This window comes from Dermacentor albipictus, chromosome 7, assembly GCF_038994185.2.
Source record: "Dermacentor albipictus isolate Rhodes 1998 colony chromosome 7, USDA_Dalb.pri_finalv2, whole genome shotgun sequence".
In the NCBI taxonomy this organism is placed as follows: domain Eukaryota; kingdom Metazoa; phylum Arthropoda; class Arachnida; order Ixodida; family Ixodidae; genus Dermacentor; species Dermacentor albipictus.
The window spans coordinates 20,488,375-20,506,662 of record NC_091827.1 but is presented as its reverse complement, the minus strand read 5'-3'; the positions used below and the strand labels follow the sequence as shown (position 1 = coordinate 20,506,662).

General features: G+C 46.5%; 1 protein-coding gene across 1 annotated transcript in view; it reads right to left on the bottom strand.

Moving 5' to 3' along the window:
• Window positions 1–10,956: 10,956 nt before the first annotated feature.
• Trim9 (E3 ubiquitin-protein ligase Trim9) overlaps window positions 10,957–18,288 on the bottom strand; it is a 258,926-nt gene continuing 251,594 nt past the window's right edge. The window contains exon 8 of the mRNA XM_070521734.1: window positions 10,957–17,278. Coding sequence (XP_070377835.1) covers window positions 16,878–17,278 — 401 coding nt within the window. The 3' untranslated portion in view covers window positions 10,957–16,877. The remainder of the gene's footprint in view (window positions 17,279–18,288) is intronic.

The following is an 18,288-nucleotide window of genomic DNA, read 5'->3' as shown; positions in this document are numbered from 1 at the left end:
AATGCGGAGCGGAAAAGCCATCAAGAGAGAAAGAGAGAGAAAAAAAAAACCAACAAGCTTCTTATTTTACACACTAGATGGCTGTAGTGTACCACAAAAGGAGAAAGCCGTTCAAGAAAAGAAAAAGCAAGATATGGCGGTAAAATTCGAACATAGCGTGGAACACAGTATGTTTCATAGGCTATCACCTAAAGCGCCCGTATCTGGTCTACCTTAATTCACTCGCTTCTTTTCTTTTTTCTTTTGTCTTTAGCGCTGAAAAAGATGGCGCAAATATACACCCGCAGAGTTTTAAATGCTAGAGCCGCAAGGCTGGATATTATACCACACCCATATCTGTTAGAGGTTGTGTTGCTTTACGCGGAAAGCGAATAGCAAGAATGGATACACGCAAACGCGTACATACGCACATACACGCACTGGCCATGTGACAGCCTTTCACTAATTCGGCGAAAGCGCAATCTGTAGCCGTTCATTACACCATACGTGGGTTCATACTCTGACATTCTGACTCAAATTTTCTTCTGCTCCGATTCAAATTATTTCCCTTGTTCTATTTAGGTTCACTTTTAGCCGCGCTCGCAATCGTCCAAGTTTCGCGATGACATCAGTCTGTTTTACGAGTAAGAGAAGGAAGAAGCTACCCAAAGCCGTGAAATGCTTTTTTACGGATAAACATTTTAGAATCAACGTTCAGACAACTTGGTTTAAATTTTTCAATTCTATATATTATTTCTCTAGGAGCCGTCTCTCTTGGAAACTACCACGGGGATGTTTGCTCAGCCGTGGAGGAATTCATAGTTGTGTCAAGGCGACTCTCTTAAATTATTCAATCGTTATTCAATCCCTCGCTGTGGGTAAGCGCCATCGTAAAAGGATGTATCATGTCCTATCCGCGAAATGTCCGTCGAAAAAGGGAGCTTCGCGAGGCAGGCCACAACCAGAGGGCAGGGTGGCCCCAGCTTCGTCGGAAAGCGTGCTGACCACGCGTGGCCCTACGACGCGCGAAAACCCGATCCGCTCATCTATTCTCCGCCCATGCCTGCCCTCGAAAGGGACCAAGGGCGCAACCTGCCCAAGCCGGAAGCCTACGCGACGCCAGCTGCGTTTAACTTGCACTCTTTAAAAAAAGTTTGCACCCTTTTGAGCGTATCTTGTCCCGCAACAATAATCGTCGTCTGCCTTACTTGCGTTTCGTTTCTTTAACGCGAGCCCGTTACTTCCAGGTCACGAACGGCATGCGCGTTAACGGCGTGGCACAACATTCTCGACAGGAAAGTAGGGAGCGCAGATTTTTCAAAAAAAGCAAACGCAAGCGAGGCAGAGGATAGTTATTGTTGCGGGACAACATAAGCCCCAAAGGGTGCAAACTTTTTTAGAGTGGTAGTTGCGGATGGATTCTATTCCAGTGAGTCGTATTATACTCTAACAGACACCCTTTGATTCCTGTCGTGTCGCCAAATAACTCTCTAGTTTGCACCTTTTGGGGTGTCACCGTGTCCCAAAACAATAGTGATCTGTCTGGCTTGCGTTTCCTTTCTTGATAACTCTGCGCTGGCTACTTTCCAGTATATAATGCTACTTGTCACGCTAATAACGCGCATGCTGTTCGTGACTCGGACGCACCGGGCGCGCAGGCTTAAAGAAAAGAAAGCCATGCAAGAAATATGACGATTGTTAGGGTGGGACAAGATGCTTTCCAAAGAGTCTAAACATTTTTTTTTTTTGCGATGAATAATGGTCATTACATGGGTGCCTTTCTTTGACGCTGCGCGCCGGTGCTTCCAGGTCACGAACGACATGCGCGTTGTCAGCCTGACGTAGCCCATTTTGGCAGGAAAGTAGCGAGCGCAGTGTTTTCAAGAAAGGAAGCGCAAGCAAGACAGATGGCGATTGTTGTTTGAGCACAAGACACAATCCAAAGGGTGTACTTTCTTAAGAGTTGGTTGGAGGCAAGATAGGCCTCAAATGGCGTAAACTTTTTTCGAATGTACACTCCAAAATATTTTACGCCGTTTGGGGCGTATCCTTGTCCCACAACAATAATCGTCATCTACCTTCGTGCCTTTCTTTTAACGCTGCGCGCCTGGCACTTCCAGGTCACAGACATGCGGCATGCGCTTCATTAGCGTGACCGAGTTCTTGACAGGATAGAGAGCGCCGACTTTTCAAGTAAGGAGGCGCAGTCAAGACAGATGACAACTATTAGACAACTATAAGACGTAAAAATAGTTTAATCGGCCGTGTAAACTCGTAAACATTCAATTAGTAAATAAATTTACAAGCACGGTGTCACGCGCGCACGGGCAAACATATGAACCCATCTCACTCGATGACCGCGGACATTCGCTGTCGAAACACTGGCTTGAGGAAGAGCGGCAGCAGCTGCGAGCGAGTTACCCTCCTTGCCGCCTCTCGCTTCAACGCGAACTAAGCGGCGAGAACACAGCGCGCACGAAGCCATCAGCCCTCAGCGTGCCTAGACTCTGTACCCGTCGCGGATCGCTTTCGAGATAGGGCCCTCGCAGCGGCACTCAGCCGCCCCGCCTTCCTCCCCTGCGCGCGCAAGCTCGAGCCACCATCCTCATCGGCTCACCCTTCATCATCATCATCGCCTGGTTACGCCCACTGCAGGGCAAAGGCCTCTCCCATACTTCTCCAACAACCCCGGTCATGTACTGATTGTGGCCATGCCGTCCCTGCAAACTTCTTAATCTCATCCGCCCACCTAACTTTCTGCCGCCCCCTGCTACGCTTCCCTTCCCTTGGGATCCAGTCCATAACCCTTAATGACCATCGGTTATCTTCCCTCCTCATTACATGTCCTGCCCATGCCCATTTCTTTTTCTTGATTTCAACTAACATGTCACTAACTCGCGTTTGTTCCCTCACCCAATCTGCTCTTTTCTTATCCCTTAACGTTACACCTATCATTCTTCTTTCCATAGCTCGTTGCGTCGTCCTCAATTTGAGTAGAACCCTTTTCGTAGCCTCCAGGTTTCTGCCCCGTAGGTGAGTACTGGTAAGACACAGCTATTATATACTTTTCTATTGAGGGATAATGGCAAGCTGCTGTTCATGATCTGAGAAAGCCTGCCAAACGCACCCCAGCCCATTCTTATTCTTCTGATTATTATTCTGATTAGACTCACCCTTGCACGCTTTCCACTCGCACCCACAGCACACTGCCGCGATGTTATTGCACTTGGACTTTACACGGAGCATAACGGCGACGCCGACGGATGCAATTCGCCTGAGTGTCCATACAATTGATATCGCAATAAAATGCACGCGTATATAGTGAACGCATACAAGAAAAGTTCGTTGAAGTTTGTGGGCGGCGGCGACGAAGAGGTAGCCGCCGTAGCCACGGTTTATTTAGGCTCACCAACCATGGGTGCCGCGGGATCTTTGGAGCGGCCGATACCGCAACCGCTCAGGTCGAGCGCAAGCGTGTTCTCGCACTACGTTACCCTATTCTAGAGCACTGTAGCTACGTGCACCTGAGCCGCCTTCTTCACCGGCTCTGGAGGCGATAGTCACGCCGTTACAAGTTCATTGTACGGGCGAATTTGGGCATATTAATTTACCCGATATATCGAAATATATTTCGCGCATAATCGTGTGCGTTATAACCAGGCTCGACTGTGGTAACATTGTGAATGATGCACTTGGTAGAAGTGTTCCCGAAAAAAAAAAAATAAGTGTCACACCCTCATTAGTGTTATTTGATTCACGGCGGATTTATGCATTTCCTGTCGTGGTTTTCAGGTCAGTTCAAGCGGTTGTAAGTAGAGAACCACCGCTTTCTTTTTTTTTTTACGTCCACGGTGACGACTGGTACATTCACATCCATGCAAGAGGCGTATACGCTCGTAGCCACGTAGGAACTTTCTTCTGACTCACTCGAACTTGACCAGGGAAGGGGGGCAGGCAGGTGTTGTCACAGGTCGTTGTATGTATCCTAGCTAGCACACAAAAATTACGGAGAGATGAGGGCAGGGGGAGGAGTACACGTAATCCTCCCCCACACACATCACCACCTTTCCCAAACACATAACCATAAGCTATCTCTCTCTCTCTCTCAGTGCGGCATGATCGACGTCACAGGACAGTTTTGATTCCAGTGTGCCTGCGAGTGTACACTGAATGCGCAGCTCCCATAAAAAAAAAAGAAAAAGCTACAACTGACTCAACATTTTATCACCCGCTATAATGTCGAGCACGGGCTTCAAACTGCCTGAATGCATTAGTCAACTGATACTAGTAATGGTTAGTGCTGTTGTCTTAGCCGGTTCTCTGAAGGGCGCCACCACCGCGGGTCGATTGAAGCATCTGCAGCGGGCTGAGACAGCTTTGCAGAGCAGTACCCCTGCAGGCCGATTGTAACAATATATAGGAAAGACCTAGATAAAATTAAGCCACGGATAAATGAATGACTTAATATTGCCTTAAAATTTAGCTTTCCAATTGTTTTTCTCGATTTTTCAGCTTACGTCTTGTTACTTCCCGTTTCTTGGCAGTACTATGCTCACTGGAGTGGCTATGCCTTCGCCCATGCAAGGACGTTTTCCCGTCTTGGTTCTCCATACTCTCGACATAACCGGCAGGGTGCATGCACACACATATACACACGTACACATACACACTTTTGGTACTGAGGTACCGAACACTCCTGCCCGGAAAGTTTTGTTCTACTGTGGAGTCGATCCAGACGGTCATGCTGACTGTTGTATGTCTACATCTTGTAGGGGTTGAAGTACGGACTCCGGGATGAAAACCAAACTTGGGAGGGTTTATTCTACATTATTTACAAGGAGGTGAGCGACAAGTATCAGACGTACAGTCATTACGGGCCGGCAGCAACTCGGACGCTGCGGCCCGCGGCAAGAAGTTCGAGAGAAGTGAATCAGGGAATCAGGGCATGTTCCAGAATCCTCAGGTCTCTCTGGAAGGCTTCTTATAAACCCTTCGAGCACTGTAAGTCACGTCATGTTTCACCAATGGGAGAGTCCGCTCCGATGACGCCACTTTCAGCCAATGGTAGGCGCCCGTGTCGCGGTGTCGCACCTGGCGGCTCTCTGCGGTCTTGCCTCGCAGACTGGCAATCCACTTCTTCTAGGCTGGAGAAGGAGGGGGGGCGCTCATGCTTCATTGCACAAGGGCCCACCTGCACCCGGTGGCTCGGCTCCGCAGCGGTAGCAGATGCCTTCTTCAAAGCCGAAGGGGGACGATTGAGCTCCATTGTACGAGGCCCCCTTCTAATCCCGGCGACGCGCGAACTTGTTGGCACGTGAACTTGTTGCCTTAAACTTGTTTGCTCGGCCGCTTCTCTGGAATGCACTTTCCTGCTTCTGCATTCCTCAATTAGCTGTGCTGCCATCCGATGTGGTCTGGGGAACTCGAAGTAATCGCAGGAGACAGCTCCATATCTAACAGCTCGTCCTCGCCCCGTTTGTTCTGAATGGCCGGTGAACTCAATTCGCTGGCCAGGAGGAACGCTGAAAGAAGCTGCAGGGTACTGGGGTCGAGCCTCGTTTGACAACCCTCGGGATCCTGGGCCCCGGAGAACATACGTCAAACAAACCAAACAACACAGCGCTGCACCACGCGCAAGCGCAGGCTCTTCACCCCTGACTCGCCAGGCTATTACTGAGTCAAAATCAACCCTGATCTTTTAGTTCCCCAATTTTGACCAAACAGTTCCAACCACCCCTCCAAACAGCTATCCATTTCTCCTCGATTGCCGACAAGACCAGAGTACTATTGTTGTTGCAAAACAAAAGGGTCGTTGACGATGCAAACAACAAATGAAAACAGCCGAACATAACTTAAGTGGCCTAACCACACGAACAGCATGTTTCCGATCTATCGCAGTGGCGTACATATCGCACGTAATGGTGCCACTGAACAATCTGGTCAACCTCACAAGTACGTAATCACAAGCGCACTAACCTTGTGGTCACTAAACAGAACGCGTACTTGCGTTGTAGGCAAACTTTTCATTTACGCTTACTCACGTTTCTTCCCTGAAAGTCCTACAGGACACGTGACATAAACGAACAATTAAACTTGCGGGACTTACACACTCCGCAGAACCCTTAAAATAATGCGTCTTTTAATAACTCGTTCCACGCGTACTTATCAGAGAAGTCAGAATACGGCTGCCCTCCACACACACTAGCAACCCAGTCATAAAGTCTGCTTCCTTCCGTCCACACAGGACACGCGCTAATGGAACTAAGAACGCTTCTCCGTGCAAATCATGCACTCACTGAAAATCTACGCGCTTAATCTTAGAAAATTCAAAAATACTTAAAGAAGGTTAAATAACACACACGCGCGTTACGATAGGCCTCTCAACAATAACCTTGACCCTTCAGGTTACTCACACATACACACACAAAAAAAAACCTATCTACTTATTAATGAGCATCTCGCGAGACTACATGTTTATATAAACCTCATCTTTCAAATCACGGAGCTTCTCAAACGAAAACACAGACAAAGCTCAAACCTTACACATTGAAAGAAATCCTAGTCTCAAATCGCGAAAAACTTTCCGATGCTCAAAATAAAAAAAAACAAGATACTCCATTTCTACGGAAGGGCTCTTCGCCTCCCTTTCCAAACGCTTATGTCTGACTCATACTCTGAGCCGTCCTCGCGGTGGCCGCGGCTTGAAAGCTACTCTGGCTGCCGAGAGACAACAAAAGGGCTGATTCACTATCAGCTCCCCCAAGACGTTACGGTCTCCTGCCAATTTGCGTCCCCGCGCCCCGCTTTCAACACAAACTCGATTGACCGCGTCGCTACTCCCCACCTGGTCTCGTCCTGCCACCTTGCATTTCTTCGAACTGCACGCTGAGCTATGAAAAGAACTACGGAACGACGAGGAGTTTAACAGCCTCGTGCCCTCTGTCCGCGTCCGTGCAGAACATTCTTCGCGGTCCCTCTTTGACCGGTGGCTCGAACGTTCTGGATGCGTCAACATCGTCCTAGACGACCGCACCTTCTTCCTCGCGCCCTGCCCTTTTGGGTTTCTCGCCATTTTTGGCGGCGCTACATTAATTACCGACTTTCGGTCTTTACCGCGCTTCTTTTTACGGCGCTTTCTCTTTGCACTCGCCTTCATGTCGCCTTCTCGTGCCTCGTGCTGGCCGGTACACATTTCGTCGGCCCGGATCGGTCTCTTACCCGCACAGTCTGAGTGATTCTCACTTAAATCAACACTCTCTCTGCCTCGACTGGCGGACAGCTCAACCGACTCTGGCACAATGCAGCAGGTTTTACTCGAGTAAGACAACTCGCACTCTTGCGAACTGCCCTCTACTACATTGCCCAGCTCACGCTGTGCATCGGCACACAGCCCGTCGGTATCGATCGCTGTCTCACGCGCACAGTCCGAATGATTAACAACTGAATCATCCCTATCTAGGCCATCTAGACTGGCGGAGAGCCGCACCGATCCCTGAACAATGCAGTTGTTCTCTCGTGGACTACGGAGCTCGCCATCCCGAGAACTACTCTCAACTGCATCGTCCAGCTCGCACTTCACTTCTGCACGCAGATCTGGCTCTACATGGGTGCTCGCGTCTGTCGGGTCAACAGTACCCTTTTCCTCGCTAGCAACCTCGCTAACCTTACCAGCGACGCACACACGCGGTAACTGTGCCAATTTGTTCGCAGCTGGCCTAGCTGTCTCCACAGTCATCTGTTGGCACAGCACCTCGTCGCTCTCACTCTGGCCTTTAGCGGCCTCTATTGCCACTAAGGCATCGTTAGCAGTTAGCTTTTCCCCTTCACTTATGAATCTGCAGCTAATCTCACAGGCACTACACTTTTCGTCGGCTTTTGGCGAAAATTTGCTAGATGCTTCCTCATTCTTTCGCTCTGTACTACCTACAGAATTCTCAGACAGCCGTTGTCTCTGTGCCAATAACTGATCACAATGCTGTATCTCTTTGATCAGTGCTGCCTTCTCTCTCTCATACTTTTCCTCTCGCTCAAGCTTACGTTGATTCTCACGTTCGCGTGCCTTCTCACGTTCGTGACGCTGACACCTAAGAGTAAGTTCTTGAAGCTCATGCTTCCGTTCCTTCTCGCGTTGTTCACGCTTACTCTCACTCTTAAGTTCACGACGCTCCCGCAAACGTACACGACGCACACGCTCCCGTGGCTCCTGTATCACCTCCCAAGCAAGCTTAATGCTTTCATCATCATTGCCACTATCGTTAATCGCCTTTATGATAGCTGGCGTTTCCATCCGTTCGTCCGCCTCAACTCCCAAATCGTCGCACACCAACAACAAGTCTAACCTCGTCAACCTTCTAAGATCCATGGCAGCTGCCCCGACAGGTGGTTAAAACTGTTTTCCTTAATTAATTTGTGCAAATACACAGTGCAACAAACTCCCGATTCCCAGAACTATCAAAATTGAACACACAACCTTTGAGTCTGGCGAATCATAAGGAAAAAAACCACGCGCTCACTTACGGTTGCAGCACCCTGCCATCCGGTTCATTCGTCCGCTGTTGCCGGTTCCTCCGGACTCCCTGGGTCGAAGGCTCGCTCCTTCTTCGCTACTCCCAGTTTCTTCGGACCTCTTTCGACGAAGGCTCTCTCTTCTTCGCTCTTCCCGGTTCCTTAGGATCTCTCTCGACGAAGGTTTATCCGTAGCGCTGCCACCAGCTGATGCATTCGGAGGCGATCCTACCACTGCCAACCAGATGTAGGGGTTGTAGGACGGAGTTCGGGATGAAAACCCAAAACTTGGGAGGGATTTATTCTACATTATTTACAAGGAGGTGAGCGACAAGTATCAGACGTACAGTCATTACGGGCCGGCAGCAACTCGGACGCTGCGGCCCGCGGCAAGAAGTTCGAGAGAAGTGAATTAGGGAATCAGGGCATGTTCCAGAATCCTCAGGTCTCTCTGGAAGGCTTCTTATAAACCCTTCGAGCACTGTAAGTCACGTCATGTTTCGCCAATGGGAGAGTCCGCTCCGATGACGCCACTTTCAGCCAATGGTAGGCGCCCGTGTCGCGGTGTCGCACCTGGCGGCTCTCTGCGGTCTTGCCTCGCAGACTGGCAATCCACTTCTTCTAGGCTGGAGAAGGAGGGGGGGGCGCTCATGCTTCATTGCACAAGGGCCCACCTGCACCCGGTGGCTCGGCTCCGCAGCGGTAGCAGATGCCTTCTTCAAAGCCGAAGGGGGACGATTGAGCTCCATTCTACGAGGCCCCCTTCTAATCCCGGCGACGCGCGAACTTGTTGGCACGTGAACTTGTTGCCTTAAACTTGTTTGCTCGGCCGCTTCTCTGGAATGCACTTTCCTGCTTCTGCATTCCTCAATTAGCTGTGCTGCCATCCGATGTGGTCTGGGGAACTCGAAGTAATCGCAGGAAACAGCTCCATATCTAACAATCTGGAGTTAACAAAACCGGACAGAAGCAATATCATCCAGACTAACAGAGACACTTGCATACTTTTGTTGTAACAGTGCAAGGGCTGCAAGCCATTGTTTTCTATTGAAGCAAATGTGTGACCGGGCTAGTTGGAAATCAGTGCCCTTGTCAGGGTGCCTCTCCTTTCTGTCATCCGCCCAAAAACCATGCTTTGCAAATGGCCTTCGAGATTGGAGGGTTGCGCGTTGCCAGATATTGGAGGCTATGAGCGCAGTGTAGTAGATGACGAGAATTACGTTTGAAACCGGTCAAGTGCTACCAGATGCCAGAGGCCATGACTTGAGTTGGCGAGATACGTTTGCGACCGCTGCAATCACTGGCGTAGCAAACTTTCTTTGACATTCGTTTTTTTGATGGCTTTCTTTTTTTTCGTTGGAAAAAGGAACCGCACAGCACTAGTTTAAATGCTGTAACGGTCATTTTCTGAAATCCTTTACAACTTTTGCATTGACGCGTCATAAATTAAGTAGGTTAACTAAATGTTGGCCAACGAAAGTTATTGATGCATAATAGAAAAGAAATATGCTCATAACTAGCATGCACAATGTTCGTTGGCACATTGCGATGTTCATGTGAATGTCTCGTTAACTGGCATATATCTTTAACCACATTGCTGCAATGTCTGGTTCCATAGATAGGTGTGCACTTGTGCTCATGCATCTTTCATTTATTCATTGTGCATTCACATTTATGTTTTCGAGCGCTTGTAGTTGCCATAACAGCTTCGCTAAAAAGAACTGCGGACCGCAGATGCACAACCTCAAGTTAAAGAGTGCACTGCGGTGAAACATAGAACAGATTCAATTATAGGAAAGTGGTATATGGCCCCATTTTGACTGCTTATATTACAGAAAGTCAAACTGTGAGCTCGAACAAGTGACACAAAGGAAGGGTTCGAATGAAACCAGCTCTGTAGTATATTCATTCTTGTGTAAAGTTTAGTTTTTTCGCCAGAGTGTTGCCTTTTGACTGCTTATGGATTTCCTGTGTACTAATATAAGGCATACTCAGAAGCCTGTTAATGTTTCAAGTTCAAGCATTTTTCATGGCTGTGTCAGTGACAGCATATTTTCTCATCAAGGCTATAATAACACAATCATAGTCCATTTCCTAAAGTTGTCTCCATAACAAGGTGCCTAAGAGTAGCAACAGGTGGGATGTCTTAAAAAGACGTTTGTTGGTGTTTTTCTTTCCAGGTATCCCTCTTTGTTTTCCAGCCCTGAAGACATTGCAAACATATCTGTGTGTGCTTAAATGCCACAAATGTCCCTTTCTGTATTGCTGTATAACTTGTACTCTACACACTATGATGAAAAATGTAAGTATTGGAAAACTAGATGCGTGACAAAATGTGAAAAAGGAAAAGAAACTTCTAGCACACAGCAGAAAAACTAAATGAAGCAACTAGCACACATTGCGGTGAATGTGGTTGAAATGTGCCTGATTGATGTGAAAATGAGATAAGGCAGTGAAGACATGACGAATATGGCAGAGAAGAAACTTTTATTTATTTAATAAACACAGTACTGCCACACATAAAAAATGTGAAGAAAAACATGATAGTGACTTCTCTACTGGATATGCTACATATGCTACAGCAGCAATAAAAGAACGAGGGAACCTCTCTGCTATTTACAGCCAGTAAACTTTCATTCCATGTGTGCTGATAATTGGAGGAAAATGTGTACACACTATTATATGCTCCATCCTTGCAAAGAATAACCTTCACTAAACATAAGCACTCGGTATGCAAACGCTCGAAGAGTACTGCAGAATAAATAAGTATACAACCACGGCATGTAGGAAAACCTTGGCAGTGCACAAAATCTTAAAACTGGCTTTGATCAACTCACATGTTTTGGGAAGGGCATACACCACAACAGAGAGGCCAATTCAATCACAGGATATAGCTGACTCAAAACAGCAGTCTTGGCTGGACCTTACCAAACTTGCACTATGGAGTTGCACAACTCTGCGCATAATAGCATACACCGGTAACTGACTTTATGCTTATTGTAGCAACAAAACTGAAAAGTTTTTTTCTGGTTTTGGTCAATTAAGTCATTTCAGCATGATGAAGCGAACTTATAATTATGCCTTTCTAGAATCAATTACTCAGACAAACACAAGAGTAATAAAATGAAAACAAGCACCGGTAGTTTGACAATAGCACCAGTGAGAAAATACCGTACACTAAAATTCACTAGGTGCCACATAAAATCATCAAGTCACATAAATATGCCTGATGAAAGCTGAGATGAAGGAGCAAGTTTAACCAAAAAAAGAAATTCATCCTTGCAGAGAAAATGAAGCACCTACGAAGTGCTTGTACCTATGTGCTCTTAGTAAGCAGTGGAACGCTGCAACACAATCTATTGCAGCATTTCCCTTGAAGGGAGTCGAACAGTGCAAAAGACAGGGACACATAGCGTACACGACAGAGGCAGCACTGTACGTCCACGCTATACGTGCGGTCTTTTGTGCCGTTAGATTCCCTTCCACATGCAGGAACCAGCTAGTTAAGCACACGCCTGCATTTTCCTTGCACAGCAATACTTAAACATACGCGTCATGTGGACAAAGGAACACACAGAAGTACAAGACTTCATAGGTTGCCAACATATCCTTGCCAATATGCCATGATAAGGCAACTTAACTTGCAGCTCTTTTTAACGAATTATAAAACACTATTTTGTAGTGACTACCGTAGCTACCAGATCAACTGTCGCTACTTAAAAAAAAAGAAATGTAAGAAAACATGAGGTGGTCCATTACCAGAACAATGGTTCAAAATATTACCCTCAAATTACCAAAAGCTTTCAAACTAGACTTGGTTACACAGTTTATAGACACACACATACAGGAAAGTAAGACTCTCTTAAACTGCCGCGTCCGATGAGTGATGAACAAGAACAGGGCTTCTTTACAAGGGATGACTGGAGAGACTCGCCCGTCTTTCCCTTTGGTGTGGCGATAAAAAATCGGCACAAAAAACTATAAAGCCTGATAGCAGCGCAACGTAGTCTTCTTGTCAGGTGGTGTTTGCAGATGAGACACGCATCCTCACACTTACCACAGAGATCATTCAACTGACACTAAGCTTTCTTTACACATGTGACTAGTTTTCTTGGCTACAGGTATGGTTCGACAGCTAAACATAATGGCTGAGAAAGCAAATCACCAGAACAGAGGCGTGGCTTGAAGCTGTTTGTTGACATGGCAAATGTGCTCATGACAGTCTGAACTATTGAGCTCTCATTTAACTATGACATTAACGAACAACAAAATGACAGAATTTCGGCGTAAATCATCATTGAATTTCGGAAAAGTATCTTTCCATGTCACTGAAGTAGTGCTAGAACATTTTAACACACACGATAGGCAAAAGTCAGAATGATGCATGAATGGTGTACTCTCTTCTTTTCATCTTGTCAGAAACGTCAAAATGTACAGACAAGACAGTGCTTTTCTTTTCAATGAAATCTCTTTCAATGAAATGCCATACAAGCTTTCACACTTCAATGTAACTTCAAGAGCACTCACAGCATTTGCAAACTTTTCTCCCCTACTAAGACACTACATATATATAACGTAAGCAATTAAGTGGTAAAAAGAACTAGAACACGAACATAATGGCAGGACGTATATTCAGCGTCAGATAAGCCTTGCGTAATGGCCGCTCTGTGCTCCACAGACAATCCTGTACAAGCAATGCTATCATGCCAATGCGTGTTCTTGCACTGCATACAACTGTGGTGACAACTGGCACGGTGCAGGTTTTCACCGGTATCTTTTGCAAGATGCGTTGCCCATGTCCAGTCTTCTCCTGTTGTAATCTATGATGTGCACTCTGAAATTTCATTTTTGAGATTAACTTTGTTCAAACATAAGTGCGCGCCAGGAAGAGCATGAATTTCACCTCGTGGCAACACCTTGACAACCAAGGGAACGCATGCAATGCAATATTGCTGCTTCTTGCAAGCCGTATGAAGTCGCTGTCACTGCAGAATAAGCACTGCAAATAATGTAACTAGAATGATGTATAGCTTGTCCTAGTTTCCCTATAGCTTTTTAACAGTAGGCATCAACAGAGTTCGATGTATCGGCCACTAAATGTATCTTCATGTTCATGTGGCTTTGAAGCACTAATAGTACTAGTGTAAAATGATATGTATGCTGCCTCAAGACACAACACTCTGCAAATTACTAGTGACACTATATAATGATTACAAGTTGTATTAAAGAAGAAAGAAAAAAGAAAAAGGACAAAACAAGTTCTTGAATAATGGTGCTACTGCCTAAGATGACCAATTACGAGAACACAGAAACTGAACAGAAGGCTATACAGACAGACTGTGATTTTATAAGCAGTGTGCAACTACCTGTCGTGCAAAGAAAGCGAAGAAATATATATGGCAGTCATCATAGGTTGGCGATCAACACTGTAATTCAATCCAGCTGAACTCAAGCGAAGGGCTGCTAAATGTGCTAGTGTCTTAAATGGTACATTTGTGAGCACAAACTTTATATGCTTCTGCAGCTCATACAGGGTGGGAAAATGTTCCTTGCTCAATGATCTCATTCTGATTATGCGTTAAGTATTGATACAATAATTAAAATAACTAAAAATCAAGGAAATAACTGATATGTCTTGCCCTGAGACTGGGACAGTGTTTTGTATCTCAGTTCTAACTCCAAGGAACTGTGCGCATTGCTGAAGTGATCATAGCACACATACAGCAAATAGGTGGTAAGCCATTTGTGATATGTCAGTCAGTGATGACAAATATGTCTAAAATACAGCAGCTAACAACATTTGTGCAAAATATACAAATTAAGGTGAAATGACAGGCATTTCTGATCTCACCTTAATTAGGAAGTTACTTGTTTGCTTACTCTGCTTCGCAACAGATGCAAACATTCTTTTGCTCAGAGAAGTCACAAGAAGAATCTAGTGAACACACAGACCCCCATTATTGGAACAATAAGTGTCCAACTGGCACAATCCGCCGACGGCATGAACACCAGTGTTCTGATAGAAACTAAGATCATTTGACAGTGGTCTAGTTGGTTAATCATTAACGTGAAATCGGTGAAGACTGTAGAATAAGGCAAGCTCGAAAAAAGTAAACGCATGCCAATTCGCACTTCAAGATGCAGTTAACTCAGCCACTAGGCGCCTGAGCTGTGTGGGAAAGCCAAAGCTTTTTGCCATCACAGTGTTTATTTGGAGGAAAACTTGAACCAAACTAACCTGTCCAATGCCTTGTTTCAAGGAAACCGGGGAAAACATAAAGGGATCTGCTGTGGAGGCTAGCAAGAGGTGGCTGGGGGAGTGGTGAAGCTAATGAGCAAAAAAATAACATAACAGACACAACATTATTTATTACAGTGAAGGAAAGTTCTGCTACGGTTTCTGTACGCCGGTGAATGCTGGCATGTGACGGCGTGGTTGCTATCAAATGTGAATGCAACACAGCATGCCTCAGAGCACAGAATTTGTTCTGGAACATAATGTCTATGTAAATAAAAGTTACCTTGTACACATATATAATCTAAATAGACAACTTATTGATGCTGTTTAATTTGGCCAGTGATGTGCAATTTTTTTTTCTTGCGTTGCCTTCTGCAGCTTCAAGTTGAAGGACAGCTAGAAATTAATATGGCTGCAGCAGTAAAAGGTGGCGGCGTGGTTATGCCATACAGCCTGCGTAGAAGCCGTCATTAAGAACAGAGAACAAATAGACCCCCAGTATGGAAAGGTGTGAAAACTCGCTCATACAACTTCCACGTCCTTGATGTGCATCAGCTGCTCAGACTGGCATACACCTGCAGATGACTTGTTTTTTCTAACTAATTTTGCTTAAAGTATATGAGTACAGATTCCATGGTTCATTGACAAGAATACCACATCTTGAGGTTCAAGAGAAGACAGGGCGTAAAGGCAGTAAGAACCAAGCTTGGCGACATTTGTCCACTACCCCATTTCAAGAAAGAAACCATCACCATCCACCCATACCGCAAACCTCTCGATGTCCTGTAGAAGATATAGTTAACACAACCCCCGTGTGACTTCCTGGAGCAGCACATCGTGGTTGACAGCCATTATCGCAGCATGTGCATGCATCGTAGTGGTAGCTGACTGCGTACAATGCTACACAACAAATGCTTCATTTTTTTAGCACCACGGCTGAGTTAACGTTTTGCCCTTTTACTTCACTTTTAAATCAGGATATGCAGTTGCAAAATGCCGTCCCACTCTCTCCCTCATGCTACAGCAGTAGTCATGTCACATTCTTGCAAATGGGGTGCATGTCCTAACATTGTCATGCCTTCATTTTTGTTTTAATTACTGCAACCGACCATATTTATTGCACTGAAAAAGTATAGAGTGGCTCTTCATGTAATGTAATGAGCTGAACTAACACGTGAGAGGCTACACAGCAATTAAATTTGTATTTCTTCTCATGTAACGGCATGCACGGGCAAGGTACTTATATGTACTTGGACTGAACTCAATGAACTAGCCATCTCAACAACAGAGACGTGTCTAAAAACTCCTTAAAAGTGAGAGAAACTCTGCGTGTTTTGGGAAACTCAACATCCATTTCATTTTGCTAAATGTTGTCCAATTAACGAACCAACAACAGTGGAGTGTATAGCATTCGGCACATGTACTGCAACCCATAGCCGCGATAACCAGATTATCAAACAATCACTTTTGAGAATACAATTGCTTTCGAAAGATTATGCATGACTCGGCACCAAATGCAAAATCTTGCTACGTGATCTCATCTTTCAAAGTGATCGTCAATCGAATAATCATCAGCATTTCTCAGCTGCGTTGAGGTTCATCAAGAAGCAGGAAAATTAATATATACATTTTTTTTTTGCTTTCACTTAGACGTGCAATGGCCCAGAGCAGCAGAGCGGGACACGCAGCCTTGAACATAGAATGTTAACCGTGGCCTCCGAGATCGAGTGGCAAGCACACACCGTGCCACGCGATCTTATAGGTCACGCCTTAACTGCACTGTCTTTTCGTGGGCATGGTTACATGGCCTAGTGTGAATCAAAGACCACATGCCCCACTGCTTGCCATTCCAATCAGTACTTTGCTCAAAAAGACACTTTCGAATTGCAATCTGTCAAGTGAACTTGATACACCGGACACTGGGCAGCCTTTTCAAATTTGCACCGCTGATGCAGCTGCGGCATGTTTCCATTCATTTCTGTGAACTATCTTGGCAACTTCACTTGCCAAACTGATCAAGCATTTCGGCATACCACATTCTCAAACTTGTAAACATTGCATGGCACGCTGCCACGTTGAAGTTGCAATGTGGGATGACAAATGAGTGGCAGCTTCGTTCTGTATAGCTGTCAAAAAAAAAAAAAAAAAGAAAACTTCACACCACCGGTGGTGGCAGGGTGGGCAATGCATTCTTGGGGCTGGGAGGAACGGGAAGCTCACGGGCCTCCTCGCCATCGTCTGCTGCGTCGTCGCTGTCATCGGAGGACTGCGGTGGGTCTAGCGCGGTGTGCACTGTCAGCTGGACGTTCCGGTTCAGGCTGAACGCTGGGTAGAGTGCGGCGCTCGGTCCCTGCACAGGTGCTCCCAGTGCAATGGCCGGTCCCTGCCGTTCATCATTGACGTAGAAGCACAGCTGACGCCTGTCCAAATCGAGCAGTATTCCGATGACCGAGCCCCTCTCGACGCCACCGTCCACGCGGTGTTCGTGCCGGTCGGCATGAAGAAACCAAGACCTTTGGTGATCTATGTACATGCTCCATCCCTTGTCGTCTTTACCTGCAAAATGTTTAACAAGACAGCACTGACTAAATTATAACTTAGGCTCTAAAGTCGAGCTATCCTACATTATTTAGACTAATCTGTAGCTTTAAACACCGTGAAAAGCAAATCGAACAGTACTTCAAGAAGTTTTAGAAAACAGCAGTTTCTTTCCTAAACATTCACACCAGTACTAACACTATTCGTTTCTGAATCAGTAATGTGGTTCACTTCAACACTCTTCTGCAATTTACTGCCCCCCCCCCCCCCAAAAAAAAGAGCCACTGCCTTGCCGAAAGGCAAAGCATTGATAGCAATAGCTAAGTATCGGACTATACGAAGCAACATTTGCAGCTTAATCTGCCATGTAAATTTCGGTCAATATTCACATACAAATTAAATTAACTAGCAAGGTGTCACTTGCGCACAGGCAAACATGAACCGATATCCCTCGTTGGCCGCGAGCACTCGATGTCGCAACGCTGGCGTGATGAAGAGCGCCGGCAGCGGAGAGCCATCGCTCCGTGCTGCCCCTCGCTTAGCTGCGTCTTCGAAACTTGAGATTACGCGACCCCCAACCAACCCTAGGCACGCGGGAAGGCACGCGGGAAGACACGCGCATGAAGCCACCAGCCATCACGACTCGCCCTTGAACTTTGCACCCGCCGCAGATTACCTTCAAGATACGGCGCGCGGGCCGCGTATGCGCTCTTCCGCGCGGGCAGTCGTGCAGCCATGCGCAGCTACGGTCGGACTAAAGGAGGAGATGCGCGCCCTCCTCCCCCAGCGCTCACTCGATCACGTGACTTCCAACACTGGGCACGCGGGAAGACGGCGCGAGTCAAGCCGCCATCGTTCTCTGCTCGCCCTCGAACGCTTTTCCTAACACCCACAGCATACGGCCGCGGGGCGCGGTCTTGTCGAACTTGGGACTTTATACGTAACATTACAGCGACGATGACGACGGCGAAAGCTCGATAATTTCCGTCGCCATAAAAGGTCGCAGTTGCGTATGAGAAAGTGAGTAC